General features: G+C 53.2%; 1 protein-coding gene across 2 annotated transcripts in view; it reads right to left on the reverse strand.

Moving 5' to 3' along the window:
• The window catches only part of mdn1 (midasin AAA ATPase 1), a 55902-nt gene that overhangs the window by 18175 nt on the left and 21551 nt on the right, over positions 1-16176 (reverse strand). For both annotated transcript variants that reach the window (XM_036550046.1, XM_036550045.1), the window contains exons 37-64: positions 15833-15955; positions 15073-15270; positions 14879-14986; positions 14328-14516; positions 14103-14192; positions 13742-14005; positions 13361-13625; positions 11562-11721; positions 10953-11069; positions 10644-10852; positions 10229-10377; positions 9672-9871; positions 9332-9555; positions 8729-8842; positions 8409-8538; positions 8213-8319; positions 7566-7699; positions 7012-7172; positions 6357-6477; positions 5839-6052; positions 5155-5398; positions 4620-4743; positions 4097-4261; positions 3565-3779; positions 2765-3152; positions 2275-2387; positions 1218-1887; positions 622-783 (exon numbers count right to left, since the gene is read on the reverse strand). In XM_036550046.1, the coding sequence (XP_036405939.1) occupies positions 622-783; positions 1218-1887; positions 2275-2387; positions 2765-3152; positions 3565-3779; positions 4097-4261; positions 4620-4743; positions 5155-5398; positions 5839-6052; positions 6357-6477; positions 7012-7172; positions 7566-7699; positions 8213-8319; positions 8409-8538; positions 8729-8842; positions 9332-9555; positions 9672-9871; positions 10229-10377; positions 10644-10852; positions 10953-11069; positions 11562-11721; positions 13361-13625; positions 13742-14005; positions 14103-14192; positions 14328-14516; positions 14879-14986; positions 15073-15270; positions 15833-15955 (5358 nt within the window). The remainder of the gene's footprint in view (positions 1-621; positions 784-1217; positions 1888-2274; positions 2388-2764; positions 3153-3564; positions 3780-4096; positions 4262-4619; positions 4744-5154; positions 5399-5838; positions 6053-6356; positions 6478-7011; positions 7173-7565; positions 7700-8212; positions 8320-8408; positions 8539-8728; positions 8843-9331; positions 9556-9671; positions 9872-10228; positions 10378-10643; positions 10853-10952; positions 11070-11561; positions 11722-13360; positions 13626-13741; positions 14006-14102; positions 14193-14327; positions 14517-14878; positions 14987-15072; positions 15271-15832; positions 15956-16176) is intronic.

A 16176-nucleotide genomic window follows, 5' to 3' on the forward strand; every position in this document is an offset into this window, starting at 1 on the left:
CTGGGGCCCAGGGTATGACAGCACCCCTGTCATACTCAAATACAGTGAGTTACTGTGGCTGTACTAGGGAAGAGGAGAGTTCACTGGTCCTGCTGAAGCAGATGACGGTCTCATACTATGATGAAGGGGCCTGGGTATGTCAGTACCTTGTAGTGCTTGAGTACAGGAGACTGGTGAGTTACTGTGGCTGCATGCTGGGACGGTGCCCTGCTATGGGCCCGCGGTGTGGCAGTACCTTGTCGTACCTGAGTACAGGAGACTGGTGAGTTACTGCTATGGGCCCGGGGTATGGCAGTACCTTGTCGTACCTGAGTACAGGAGACTGGCGAGTTACTGCTATGGGCCCGGGGTATGGCAGTACCTTGTCGTACCTGAGTACAGGAGACTGGCGAGTTACTGCTATGGGCCCGGGGTGTGGCAGTACCTTGTCGTACCTGAGTACAGGAGACTGGTGAGTTACTGCTATGGGCCCGGGGTATGGCAGTACCTTGTCGTACCTGAGTACAGGAGACTGGCGAGTTACTGCTATGGGCCCGGGGTGTGGCAGTACCTTGTCGTACCTGAGTACAGGAGACTGGTGAGTTACTGTGGCTGCATGCTGGGACGGTGCTCTGGCAGTACCTTGTCGTACTGGGGGAAGCTGCGGCGGAAGTCTCTCTCCTCCTGCTCGTCCTCGCTCAGGCCCGTCCCGTGCAGACGGCTCCGGCTGCGGTACAGGCTGGCCTCCTGCTGCTCTCGCACCCGCGCCCGGCGCTCCTGCTCGTCCCACTCGTTCACCAGCGCCTAGCGACACCGCGACATCCCATCAGCGGACTGAGCATCGTACCAGCAACCCCCACCCCCACCCCAGACAGCCAGGGCAACCCAAAATCAGACTGACTCTCTGCCCTAGACAGGACAACCAAAAATACTACGAGCACGCAATCTCATACAACCTGGTTACCATCACTAGACTGGACACCCAAACAAGAAACTCAAAATTACATAAGCACTCAACACAAAAACTGCTTTGAGTAGCAAGAGCCCATTTGTATTGCCAAATTTTCGCTGGGTGTGCTTGCATTTATCAGTAAATATGGAATACAGAGGACTAGCCATCAACTGTTTTGTATTCATACAAACTGTATAGAATGAATGTGAGACTCAAATGAACAGGGAAAGGAAACAAACTCAAGAAACTACAGGGGTGATACGGGATCGAATCCTTTGACGCCCACCTGACAGATGTGTCTGAACAGCCTGTGGGCGTCGTCTCCCAGCTGCCCCGTGGACAGGGCGTGGCACTGCACGTACAGGAGGGCGCTGAGCATCAGCGTGGCCGGCTCGGGCACCGCCCCGCCCGGCTCCTCCAGAGACAGCTGCTTCCTCAGCTCCCTCAGCACGTCCAGGCAGGGCCGGGAGCACAGGTAGTCCGCGCGGGCCAGGTGAGAGGGCAGGCCGGGGGAGAGGGAGGGGAAGGCCAGCAGGCAGGACACCAGCCTTGGCAGGCCCGGGACGGAGGCGTGGGAGGCGGAGAGCCGGGAGGCCACCAGCCGCATGCCGTGCTGCAGCTGCAGAATGGCGGCCCTCAGGGGCCCCACCACGTCCGGGTACAGGGGGTACTCCTCCGCCAGCCTCTGGGCGAAGCGGTGCTGTGAGGCCTGCCACACCGCCTCCTCCTTCAGCAGGCCCTGGGTCCCCGGCCTCGATTTGGCCCCCGGCCCGGGGAGAGCCTTCAGCAGGTGGGAGAGCAGGCCCAGCACGGCGGCCGGCTGCCCGATGCTGCTCAGGTAGTGCTGCAGGTCCTGGTGTAGGCGCTCGTACTGCGGCTCGCTCGGCCGGCAGGCCTGCTTCCGGGACAGCTCCGCAATCTGCTCCTTCACCTGCTGCATCCGGATCCACAGGTACCTGTAACCACCACAGCGAGAGGGGCATTTCCATAGACGCAAGAGTCTGCCTGGCAACACACGATTATCACACTGAAGCAGCCATTATGTAGGCTGGTCATAGGCTATAGAGTGACTTACATAGGCAGACTTTTAACATTTATACAGCTGGATATTTACTGAGGCAACTCTGGTTTAAGCACCTTGCCCAAGGGTACAGCAGCAGTGCCCCAGTGGGGAATCGAACCAGCAACCTTTCAGTTACAAGCCCTTCTCCTCACCACTACAATGACGCCCAGGACTGTTCTCTATCTGGCAGTAAGATTCATGATAATATGGACATTATTTGTTGCTGTGTAACAGCACCAGCTCTGCCTGCAGGTAAAGGATTGAGTCCTAAGGCACACACCTGATTCGCGGATGCTGGAAGCAGTCAGTGGTGCTGCTCTCCTCAAGCTCCGCCCCCGTCAGCAGCTGGGAGGACAGGCTCCGCCCCCTCCACTCTTCCTGAAGCAAGGCCAGCTGGGAAACAGAAACAACACAGTCACAACCAGGTACCTTCTACAGCAGCAACTCAGGTCAGCTGAGGGGGGAAGTTTTTTACGTCAGAAGGGGAGGATGAGGTGGACAGTTCCAGGGCAGTTTTAGTTCAGAAGGGGAGGACGAGTTAAGGAGGACAGCTCCTCATGACCATAATGTGTCAGGCATCAATCACAACATCATTCCATATTTGAATTGTTTCATCATTATTGTGCACAGCCCCCTATCCAAACGGAAAGCCCTGCCAATATTACAGACAAAAGGCTACGCCACACAGCATGTAGCTCACGCCTAGCTGAAACAACGCAGAAAAGGGCAGACGGTTCATCTTGCTGTCCTGCAGCTGGGACGGGACCCACCTCCTCCTGGGCGTAGGTGAGCTTGTAGGCCCGCTTCACCGCCGGGTCGAAGATGGTCTGCGGGCTCCACACCTGGATCTGCAGCAGGCCCATGTTGACCCAGAACACGCCCGAGCGGGCGAGCTGCCCCGTCTCCCCGCCGCGATTCTGCACGAACTGCTGCAGGCAGGTGGTCGCCGCGGTGACGAAGCCCTCGGGCAGCAGGTGGGCGGGCAGGCCGTCTCTGAGGGCAGCCTGCACCTCGAGGGCGGCGGCCGCCGGGTCCTCCCCAGCGGTGAGGGCCTCGCAGCTCTCGGTGTAGCTCTCCTGCAGGCCCGGGGGAAGCAGCTCACACAGACCCTGCAGCTGCCTCTGCAGTACCAACCCCTGCAGCCTGTGGTCCGTGCTCCTGCAACATGGGACAGACACTCACATTCACACACAGTCATTTAATACACACTCCAGGGCGACTTTCAGAAATGCATGCAAGAAGGTTAGGCTAAGAGCAGAGCTGATGCTAGATCAAGTATTTTAATTCAACAGTAGAAGCCATTACACAGCATTACATAATGGTCAAACCATCTGATTACACCTTCACTGAAAAAGGACTCACAAAAAACCACAGTTACATTCAGTTCAGCTTTACTCAATGTACACATGATACCACAACCCACAACAAGTTAGTCTTTGATCATATGGCAGACCCATGGTGTGTCTGTGTGAGTATTGTATGTATGTCTGTATGAGTGTGTTGTAAATGCATGTGTGAATGGGATCTCTCTCTCTGTCCTGGAAGCAGCGGGTTCGTGTGGGAGGGGTACCTGAACTCGGCCAGGGCGGGCAGGCCCATGTTGTCCCACAGCAACGCGCTGACATCCTGCAGCTGGCACGTCCTCTCCCGCCACTCCCCCAGAGTGACCCGGGAGGAGGAGAGCAGGGCCACGCCCTCAGGGTCCCAGCGCCCCCCTCCCTCACTGCTGCACAGAACCTCCATCACACACCGGGACCACACTGCCCGGCTCACCATGCCGGGACCCTGCGGGGAGCACGCTGAGTATGAGACTCCTCGAAACACACACACACACACACACACACCGGGACCACACCGCCCGGCTCGCCATGCCAGGACCCTGCAGGGAGCACGCTGAGTATGAGACTCCTCGAAACACACACACACACACACACACACGCGCCGGGAGCACACCACCCGCTCGCCATGCCGGGACCCTAGAGGTTATACACTGAGTATGAGTATATTACTCCTCTCGCTCTCACTCCTACACTGATCCACTCCTGATCCTGGGGTCTCTTATGCTAGTAGCACCTGTATCACCTATACACTCACACACTCACCGTGTCTGCTGCTCCCAGCAGCGACCGCTGCGTCTTCTGCTCCTCAGGACTCAGGGGCCTCCACTTCAGCCAGCGCTCAGGGTCAGAGGTCACGCTGCTGCTCCAGAATGCTGACAGGGTTTCAGATATCAGCTCACACCAGATGAACGGCAGCTCCTCTGCTGGCTGGGAGGAGAAATTACAGCACTGTCAGCACACACAGACAGACACAGCCAGTTATACGTCCTTTTTTATTTAAATACTATGCTGTACTGGTTTCAGTGTCAGCTGTATAATTTTTATTACACACAATGTAGACACAGCTAACATAACATTACACATGTATTTCTATTGTTTGCACTCATAGTGGCATCGGAAGACTAGGTGTGGACTGCAGCTTTAGGCTTCATTGGCAGAATTCTGCTGTAATTGCTTCCAGTGGTATTAAAAGACTAATATGTAATTACTTAGACTACATAACTGGCCCAGTGATATGTCACTGGTAAACAGTAAAGGATTTATAGGGAGGAGGTAAGTGACTGACCCGCTCACAGCTCAGCAGGTACCAGAGAGCGCGCAGCTGTCTGAGGTTCATGGGGGTGGACTGCAGGCAGAACCGGAGGTGCTGAGATAGTGTCCGACGCAGGCTGTCCTCAGAGCGCCTCTCCCTGCGGGAAACAGGACCACTCCACGCTTACTTAATCACATATGTACATGCACTGTCAGAAATGATCCAATGTTATTTTTTTTACATTACATTACATTATTGGCATTTATCAAACGCTCTTATCCAGAGCCACTTACATTGGTTACAATTTTATCCATTTATACAACTGGATATTTACTGAGGCATATTTACTGGGTTAAGTATCTTGCCCATGGATACAACAGCAGCGCTCTTGAGTGGAACCGAACCAGCAACCTTTTTGTTACAAGCCCTTCTTACCACTACACCACACTGCTGTTTTACAAAAAGAAAGGATTGTGAAAGCATAACTTCAGTCTATACTTGTGTCTAACTGCCTGGGTTAAACAATCCCCCGTGATCGCTGAGCTCAGAACGGGCGTGGCCCTCGTACCCATGCGGGAGGGAGAGCTGCAGGACGTCCGCAGTGAGCCTCAGCTGGTTCAGCAGGGCCAGCTCCTCCAACAGGGGCCAGAGCTGCACCCGCCGGCCGAGCTGCTGCAGGACGTCCCGACCCGGGGCGGCCCGGTCCCCCTCGTCCCCCTCGCCCAGCGAACCCGGGCCGGGCTCCAGCAGGCCACAGGAGGCCATGTGACCCTGCTGCTGCTCCACACAGGACACAAGCCTCTCCAGAACACCTGAAACCACCACAGAGCTGCATTACGAAGGGAACGAGCACAACGCAGCCACAGCAGCCTTCCTTTAAGAGACAACACCACTGACACAAGCCTGGTGTCCAAAGAAGAAAACCGGAATTTCAATTTACATTACATTACTGTCTTTTAGCAGATGCTCTTATCCACAGCAAATTATATACACTAGGTAAAAATTTTATCCATTCACATAGTGGGCTATTTACTGAGGCAATTGTGGGTTAAGTACCTTGCCCAGGCGTACAACAATAGTGCCTTAATGGCGAATCCAACAAGCAACCTGACGGTTATTATCCCTGGTCATTACCACTACACCACACTACTACCCACACCCACAACATACTTAAACTTTTATTGACTACAAGAGGCTGCTCTCTGAAACTGAAGGTGCCGTTTTGGATAGTCCGGTATGAAGACACTCCTACCTGTATTCTGTGGTTCCAGCTGGTGGTTGGCCTGCAGGACTAGGCCCCAGGCTTCCAGCAGACTTTCCTTAGTGTCCAGCCCCAGAACCGCGCTCTGAAGGCGGAGCACCTCCTGCCTCCACAGGGCCATGGTGCTGTCGAGCCGCAGGCCCGTCACATCCAGCGCCCCGCTCAGGGTCCTCAGGCGAGAGGCGCATTCAGCCACAGACTCCAGCTGGAAAAGGACAGACATTCACAGCTATAAGATCACATTACATGACTGTGATTTAACAGATGTTCTTATCTTATCCAGAGGGATTTACACAGGTTACAGTTTACAATGGTATCCATTTTATACAGCTGGATATTTACTGAATTGTGGGTTAAGCACCTTGCCCAAGGGTACAGCAGCAGTGCCCCAGTGGGGAATCGAACCGGCAACCTTTCAGTTACAAGTCCTGCTCCTTAACCACTATGCTACGCTGTGTTTCAGAGACAGCACAGCACAAAGAGTGTCTTTGCAGAGGCCATCCCACTACCTTGAAAGGAAGCGGTTTTCCCAGGGTCTTCTGTATCGTCTTCAGAGCTGAGGATGTGAAGGCAGAGCTGGACAGAGAGCTCTGGATGCCGGTGGACACGGCCTGGAGCTCCTGCTGACCTCTGTGACACAGGGACAAAGGACTACAGGGGATCAGATGTGAAACCTTTTAACAGTGAGTGCACAAAGCAGGAGCAGGCTGGAAACTCAGATGAAAGCGCCGTGGGCTACTTTCCCGAGCTGACGGCTCATGAGGTTTTACGGAACACTATGCTTTGCCTCTCATGCGTGCACCCTCATCTCTCTCATTATTACACCTCCTTCACCTTGTATGTTCCAGTTAGGGAAATACTGAACTCAAAAGGTCCTTATATCCTGCTGAAAAGGCACTTCTAACATGTGGTTGGGAACCTAATTTTATGGTCATTATTTATCACAGTTGTAGGTCCATTTTTTGTAAATATTGCAAAAATTCTTATACTCTGTGTTGATATACTCCCGTTATCTATTTTCACAACTGTGTCATTTTGCCAATGCGACATCAGGTAAGAAGTGCAAGTGTTAAGACCATAACTGTAAACAATGTGAGGACTGTGTCACTGCGAATAAAAAGCACTCAGACCAAACAGAGTCGCTCTGCGGCGTCTGTCACTCACTCGTAGCTGCCGTCTCCCAGCAGCAGCTCGGGCAGTCTGTGGATGAGGTGCTTCTGCACCCACTGCCAGTGCAGGGAGAGAACGGAGACGCCCTGGGTGTCGGGGGCCTGCGAGTTACACACGTCCCAAAAACGGTCACGCCACCGCAGGAGCTGCAGGACCTGGGGAGACAGACACACAATCCCACACTCATACCTGTACACCTGTGCACACACACACAATCCCACACTCACACCTGTACACCTGTGCACATTCACACAATCCCACATTCACACCTGTACACATACACGCAATCCCACACTCACACCTGTACACCTGCGCACACACACACAATCCCACACTCACACCTGTACACACACACACAATCCCACACTCACACCTGTATTCCTGTGCCCACACCTAGAACTGCGTCAGACACAGGCACAGGCACAGACAACAGTCAAAGCCCACCCCAGGAGCAGAGTTCATGTGGGCACACTCATTCAGAAACATGTAAGGAATGACAAAGAGCCAACAAAGAGACCGGGAATTACAGACACGTGAAAGAGGCTGACCTCGAACATGAGGTAATCGGAGACGTAGGGCTGGCCGGTCTGCACAGCCTGCAGCACGAACGAGTCCCACATCTCAAAGAAGGAGCGCAGGTGGACCAGCACCGGGTGGGGCAGGTGACCCAGGTCCAAGGTCCCTTCAACCGCAAACACAAACAATATCAAACTCAGAACCATTTTACGGAGCAGCCAACATTAACTCATCAATTTTTGATGAATACAGCTTTTCATAATAAAGTTGAAAGAGTTCCAGTTAACTTAGGCATTTTGAGTGCTGTAGCTGAGTCAAGAGCTATAACCACTATATCACAGATCAACAACTTCCCATCCATTTTAATCTGATAATACCTAGTGCTATGGTCCCTAACAGACATCTTAAGTAAAGTTCACCTTAAATTGAGATATAAGGACTTCCCTCAGGTTGGTGTATTCAGGTAATTACAACGGTGAAGATCTGATACCTGTGTATTCTTTCTGAAATCATTAAAACCATATGTGCAACTTACTGCAAAACCTTGTTTAAAATGTGCATCCTTGAAACCATTCCAACCTTTTGAAACCACTAGTTCAGAAAAAAAACCACAGGAGCCTGACATTGCATTAGTCTTCCCCGCTTTAGTGCCCCCTACTGGCTCTGTGTGGTCGGGCACCTTTAGAGAAGGCTGTGGCCAGCCTCAGGGCGCTGTTGTGTGGCGACGTCTTCAGAGCTGCACCACCTACAACAGCCTGCTCTTCTCTGTCCATCAGCAGTGATATTCTGTGAGGAGGAGACGGCACATTCAGGTAACTCCACCTCCACTGTAAAGCCCCCTTAGCAGAAATCCTCTGAACAGCACAGACACGTACCTGTTAGCCACTGCATTTAGTGCCTCCATGAACTCCATGTACCTCTCCTCGTCCTCGAAATTACAGGTGTTGGCCAGGATGTCCAGGTACTGCTTGTTCCAGCGCATGTCCACCAGAATCCTGTAGTCGTCTGCCAACGGAGCATGTATGAATATTGGTGAGATTTGAACTAACAGGACAAGCCCTTCATTCACACCAAATCTGATCTATGTATCTCAGGCAGGCAGAGACCCTGGTGACCCTGCCCCTCTCGCAGTATCTCAGGCAGGCAGAGACCCTGGTGACCCTGCCCCTCTCGCAGCGGAGGTGGGTGTGGTTACCTGTGCTGTGCGGTTGCAGGAGCTCGGTCAGTTGCTTGCCTTTCCCACTCAGCTTGCTGTTGAACACAGCCTTCAGGGCCCTGCTCCCTGCCTCCAGGTGCACCAGCACCATGTCTGTGAGGATAAAACTGACCTCAGAACAGATACTGCACGTTCAGACCACAGCCATAATACAGCTCAACAACAGGCAAAGACAACATGAACCTCAATGTGCATCAAGGAGCTCCTAAAAGGCTGTTTTCTGAAAAATATCTCAATTTACTTTACAAGTATCACTTGTAAGCTGATATAAATGAACATCATGTTCTAAGTCAAAAGAATTGGCACTTATAATGAATTTTAAGTGTTCAGGAAAAAGTAAACAAGGATTTGAAAATGAACACATGGGATCCCAGTGCAACCGGATGTACCACACACACACAAAGCCAAACACCCTTACATGGCTGATTCAGAAACACCTGGTGCGTCCAACCGAACGCTTTCCAGGGGTTTTCCTCCTTACAGAACTCTGTCTTAAATGCTACAATTTAAAACGGAGCATAAGACACAACTTAAGCGGATGGTAAAATGGAGACTCTGCAGACGGTCCCTCGCTCGGATCACCTGGGGCGTGTTTGTAGCTCTTGGCCAGGTGTGAGAGCCAGCTGGTCCTGAGGACCCAGTCGCTGTGGGAGGCTCTCTCCGTCAGCAGCCTCACCGCCGTGGGGAGCAGCCGCAGGGCGTCGCTGGCTCCGCCCTCTGCCCCGCCTCCCGCAAACAGGTGACCCTCCAACAACGCCCCGCCCTGCAGCACCCTCTGCAGGTCACTCAGGCTGAGCGGCCGACTCCTGGATACAAACAAACAAACAGGTGGGTCATGTCCCCCCTCCACCAAAAAAAAGAGGGGTGCTGTGAGCACGGGTCCGCGCGTCCAGGCCGGGCCAGGCCGGGGCCTCCCTCTCACCTCTGGACCTGCAGGCTCAGCGTGTTGAGGCAGAAGGACAGGATCTGGCCGTCCCTCAGCACGGTGGAGAAGCACGAGTCCTCGGTGGAGAGCAGGGCGGAGGGGAGCCCGTCGGGCCACACCCCTGCGCACAGCAGCCCGCCCCCCCACTCGCCCGAGTCCAGCGAGGAGAGATGCCGCTCGATGATCTCGTGGGCGTGCTGAAAAGGCAGGGCAGAGATGAGCTGTTACTGTAGCGCTGTGCTGGATCCGTTCTACGTGCCAAATCATAACTCAGTCACACCCTATGTGGTGGAACAAGTTTCCCGGATTGGTCAGAGCAGCTGAAACACTGGCCATCTTTGCCACAGACTGATGACCCACCTCTTCAGACTGCCTCTCAGCCACCCCCCGTGGGTAGTGGTGTCCTGTCTGTGCACATTTTCATGCTACTTTATTAGATACACTGCGTAAGTTGCTCTGGATGAGAGCGTCTGCTCAATGACAGTAATGTAAAGTAACAGGCAGGAAGGTTCGGAAGTGTGTCAGTGACATCAGTGACGCTGTGGCGCGGGTACCTTCTGGCTGGCGGCGGTGCGCTGGCCGAGGCAGTACACCTCTGCACACGCGTGCTGAAGAGCGCTGGGCAGGTCCACCCCCCTCTGCAGCTGGCCGGACAGCAGGGCGGCGATGTGGAGCAGGGAGGAGACAGAGGAGACCGGAGAATCTGTGCACAGGGACAACAGCTGTTAGGCGCCATGAGCGGCAGACCTTTCATCATTTCTGGTTTAGTTTTGTACCTTGATTTGCCCTTAGTACTTGTTTTAGGCGGTGTGCCTTGGCTGGTTTGGTTTTCTTACTCTTTTTAGGCAGTCTGCCTTGTTTGGTTTCCCCTTGTGACTCGTTTTTGGCAGTCTGCCTCATTCGGTTTACCCTCGTTCCTCGTTTTCGACTGTCTGCCTCTTTCCCTCTGCCTGTCACCCCACCTCTCACCCCAGATGCTGGCTTTGACGTCCTCGTGGATGGCGGTCAGCAGGTCGCAGACGCAGTCCCCTGTCACCCCGGCCGTGTGCAGCAGGGTCTTCAGGTCCAGCTCGTCCCAGCAGGTGCTCTCGTGCTCCCCCGGGATGTAGACCTCCACACCCCGGTTCCTCATGGCTCTGGAGATCTCTCCGTGGGCGGGGTCCATGGTGAGGAACAGCCTGGGGGAGGGGGGGGGCACAGAGAGGGGGGGTGAGGGAGTGTCCCTGCTGCACATCAGAGGTCCCACCGGAGCTATGGTCGAAAGAGATGGGGCTGCACCTGAAGTTGGGGTGTGGGGTGATGGTCGGGGTCGTGCCGTCGATGACCCCGCGTTCACTGATGGTCAGCGCTCCCCCGGGTTCCAGCAGGGCGTTCAGACGGTCCAGCACTGAGGGGCTTCACAGCGACCAGGGCAGAGAGAGAGAGAGAAAACAGAACATCAACCTTCTACACTCCTACACACTCTGTACACCAGTGGAGTAGCATAGTGGTAAGGAACAGTGCTGATAACACAAAGTTTTCCTGTACTGATTCCCAAGAGGGCCACCATCTTTCCCTTGGGAAAGTTCCTTAACCTAAACCGCCTCAGTAAATATCCAGCTGTAAAAATTGAGTAAAGTAAAAACTGTAAGCTGTGCAACCCTGCTCTGGATAACAGCGTTGGCTAAGCAACTGAAATGTAATGCAGCAAGATTGTACTGTACTGAACAACCATCATGGCTGTAACACTCAGGCCATAATTAATTGTACCCATCTGAAAAGCATGAAAATGATAAACTGCATATTCCTTTTCTCTTTTATAGTAACTACTAGGAGTCCTTTCGGGAAGGATTGGACACTCCTGAGGTTTACTGGTGTTGTGACAGGGGCACACCGCTGGTCTCCCACCTGCAGAAGTTGGCGTTGTCCATGAGCAGCCAGTCTCCGGCCTGCAGGGCCTGCACCAGCATGCCGTCCAGCCACTCGAAGCCGCCGTGGCTCCACCCGTCCTGCAGCGGCTCCAGCCTGTCCTTCAGCAGCGTGAAGTCCAGCAGCAACTTAGACATGTCTGTGACACACAGGCAGAGAGGCCGCGGTTAGCCACAGCCACGGCTGCACATTCAGCTACACATTCACCTACACACAGATACGGCTGCACATTCACCTACACACAGATACGGCTGCACATTCAGCTACACATTCACCTACACACAGATACGGCTGCACATTCCGCTACACATTCACCTACACACAGATACGGCTGCACATTCACCTACACACAGATACGGCTGCACATTCACCTACACACAGATACGGCTGCACATTCCGCTACACATTCACCTACACACAGATACGGCTGCACATTCACCTACACACAGATACGGCTGCACATTCACCTACACACAGATACGGCTGCACATTCCGCTACACATTCACCTACACACAGATACGGCTGCACATTCACCTACACACAGATACGGCTGCACATTCCGCTACACATTCACCTACACACAGATACGGCTGCACATTCACCTACACACAGATACGGCTGCACATTCCGCTACACATTCACCTACACAGATACGGCTGCACATTCACCTACACACAGATACGGCTGCACATTCACCTACACACAGATACGGCTGCACATTCCGCTACACATTCACCTACACACAGATACGGCTGCACATTCACCTACACACAGATACGGCTGCACATTCCGCTACACATTCACCTACACACAGATACGGCTGCACATTCAGCTACAGATTTACCTACACACAGCTACAGCCACGGCTGCACATTCCGCTACACATTCATACACATTCACCTACACACAGCTACAGCCACGGCTACACATTCAGCTACACGTTCACCTACACACAGATACGGCTGCACACTCAGCTACACATTCACCTACACACAGCCACAGATACGGCTACACATTCATACACATTCACCTACACACAGCTACAGCCACGGCTGCACATTCAGCTACACATTCACCTACACACAGCTACAGCCACGGCTACACATTCAGCTACACATTCACCTACACACAGCTACAGCCACGGCTGCACACTCAGCTACACATTCATACACATTCACCTACATACAGATACAGCTGCACATAGGGCTACACATTCAGCTACACATCATGAAGAGCTTTCATTTCAGCCATGATGTTTATTCAAGACTGTAAGAAGAAACAACTGATCTGAGACACTGCTGGGCAGAATTATCTCTAGAGACCTGTTGCCTTAATTCAATGAGGGACTCCAATACTACTTTTTTTTATATTTGTCAGTCTCTATGTTGTTGTGCTGAATTTACCTGCAAACACCTTTTCCTCTTGCTGATTTTACATGTATACACCTCAATTTTGGTGTTGGGTTTACCTGTGAACACCTTCGGCTCGGTGTTGGGCTTACCTGTGAACACCTTCGGCTCGGTGTTGGGTTTACCTGTGAACACCTTCGGCTCGGTGCTGGGTTTACCTGTGAACACCTTCGGCTCGGTGCTGGGTTTACCTGTGAACACCTTCGGCTCAGTGCTGGGTTTACCTGTGAACACCTTCGGCTCGGTGCTGGGCTCGGTGCTGGGTTTACCTGTGAACACCTTCGGCTCGGTGTTGGGTTTACCTGTGAACACCTTCGGCTCGGTGTTGGGTTTACCTGTGAACACCTTCGGCTCAGTGCTGGGTTTACCTGTGAACACCTTCAGCTTGGTGTTGAGCTTCTGCAGCAGGACGAGGATGACCTCCAGCTTGCTGACGGCCTCGAAGCTGACCCCTCCCTCGGAGCCCTCCAGCCCCTCCTCCTTCAGCCAGCGGCGAAACACGCTCCAGTTCCGCAGGAGGAACTCCGTGTCCTGCACCGCCCCGTCCAGCGACATCAGGCCCCGCCGCGTCACCATGGCGACCATGTAGTCCACGCTCTCCAGCACCTGCTGCCACGGCCGCATGATGTCCACCTGAGGGAAGGAGACAAGGCCCAGAGCCAGGCTTGAACCGAGGATTTCACACAACACTGCAGTTACAGAGAGAGGGACAGACAGAGAGAGCGTTACAGAGAGAGCTGCGTGCTCACCTGCTCGAAGCCTCCCAGCAGCTCGGTGGTATCCATGGCGCTGTTCATGGCCATGACCCTGAGGCGGTGCCCGGCCAGCAGGGCGAGGAGGCGCACCAGGCTGGTCTTTGCGCTGGCTGTGGGGCCCACCAGCACCGCCATCCAGCCCATCTCCACGCACTTCATCAGGGACTCCAGCGGCCGCAGGGCCTGGTGGGTCACCGAGAGCGGGGGGTCCAGGGCCACGGGCGGGGCCCCGCTGCGGGGCAGGACGGAGTACCCCACCTGAGTGGAGAGGAGAAGGGGGGGAGGGATTTAGGGTGACACCACAGGCTTCAGCTCTGCACAGTGCTGGGACGCGTTATTCGTTAGCCGGACTCACCTGTAGGTTGAGGGGCGTGATGTGGAACTGCCGAGAGCCTGTATAAGGCTCAAAGTCCTCGCCAAACACCTTCCTAAAAACAGCCAGCACCTGAAGACAGACAGCAATTTACCATGAGGAAAACGTACAGGGGACCCAAACTCCAAAATGCGAAAGGTATCTGATGATGTGTATTTTTAAGCCGCTGTGAGAGAGGTGACGGTTGTGGCACAGGTGTGCAGGTACCTGGGCCTTGTCGGCCTCCGTCCTCATCCGGTCGGCGTACACCAGGCCCACATGCTGACCCGGGTTGTAGAAGCCGGGCGATTGGTCGGCCTGCATCAGCTGACACCAGCGGAACATATCGCGCAGGTTGAACTCCCAGGGGCCTCCCCTCTGACCCCACCTCCTCTCCACCATCACTTCCTGTACAAGCTGAGAGAAAGCAAGTAAACAGACTGGATCAGCAGCTGAGGTGAGCAGAGGGTCCTACTATCGTGAAGAGAGGGGTTTGAGAGGCACAGAAACACCCCCCACACCCATCCCAAACTATTCTTCCAGGGCATCGCAAGAATGTATTCTCAGCTGATGCACTCAATCTCCTGTTTGTGCTTACTAATGAGCCACATTCAGACTGCATACAGTCACAGACACTTCCAAGGTTTGCCCAGCAGGGGGAGCAGATGAGACAAACTGCTCTCACGCAGTCAACACTTTCCTCTAAACATTGGGCAAAACGTTAAGAACTCAGATGGCGAAACAAGACTGCTGACTTTGAATGTTTTTTTCCAACCTACCCGGTTGTTGAACTGCACCATTTTAGAGATGATGTGGTTATCGATAGCTGGGAAGATGGAGTCACCGATGAATTCCATGTCGTCACTGGAGAGCTGATCCACATACACCTGAAGGACATCAAAACAAGGTTCTAGACACAAACCTGAACAAAAACTGCAGCTGGAACAGCAGCGTGTAACGTCCTTTCCCCCACCTGAGTGAACCTGTTGAGGAAGGATTTGGGGAGCCCCTTGCGTCCCCCGCCCTGGGTGAAGGGGTTCTGGCAGCCGAAGATCTTGGTCTTCTCGTGCTGCACCTGGAAGCTCATGCCCAGCTCGGGGATGTAGATCTCTGCCCGGTGGTCAAAGCAGGCGTTTAACCCTTCCAGCACCGACTGAGAGGCCAGATTCAGCTGTGAGAGGAAACCAAAGAAGAGCAGCCACCTCAATCTCGATTAACCCTAAAACTGAAAGCAAAGGTTACCTCAATCTCATTTAACCCTAAAACTGAACGCAACGGTTACCTCAATCTCATTTAACCCTAAAACTGAAAGCAAAGGTTACCTCAATCTCATTTAACCCTAAAACTGAAAGCAAAGGTTACCTCAATCTCATTTAACCCTAAAACTGAAAGCAAAGGTCACCTCAATCTCATTTAACACTAAAACTGACAACAGCAGTCACTTCAATCTCATTTAACCCTAAATCTGAAAGCAACAGTCACCTTAACCTCACTTAACCCTAAAACCCAAACCTAAAAGCCCAGTACTTCAAGGACTTCCTATTCTGTGAATCGACTGAACCCAAGCCCACCACAGACCTCTCTCTACTGACAATGTCGGATTAAACAGCAGAAGTATATCCAACACATGCAACCGCCATGCTAAATGAATTCAACTCTCACAGATGACCCTCACTCTATACCCACCAACACTGTTAGAGAGGCCAAATACACAAAAAATACCAAATACTGACCTCATCCAGGACAATCCAGTGGCCAGCTTTCAATGCAGCCAGAAGGGGGCCGTCACGCCAAGCAAACTCCCCACCCTTTCCCCCTTCTACAGGCAGGTCTGTCCCAAACAGGTCCGTCACATCCTGCAGACGGAGGAAATGACATCAGCCTTGAGCTTAAACAGCCACTCCGCAATGCTTGTTTTTAAAATGAACCTTGGAAAATGCATCACTTACCACACTGAGCAACTGACCTATTACACACACACGGGGCGTACATAAGGAGACTTCAACGCTCAAAAATAAGGACATTTTATGTGGCGGCAGTGTAGCATAGAGGTAAGGAGCAAGGCTCGTAAGCAAAA

Source organism: Megalops cyprinoides, chromosome 17, assembly GCF_013368585.1.
Source record: "Megalops cyprinoides isolate fMegCyp1 chromosome 17, fMegCyp1.pri, whole genome shotgun sequence".
NCBI lineage: Eukaryota > Metazoa > Chordata > Actinopteri > Elopiformes > Megalopidae > Megalops > Megalops cyprinoides.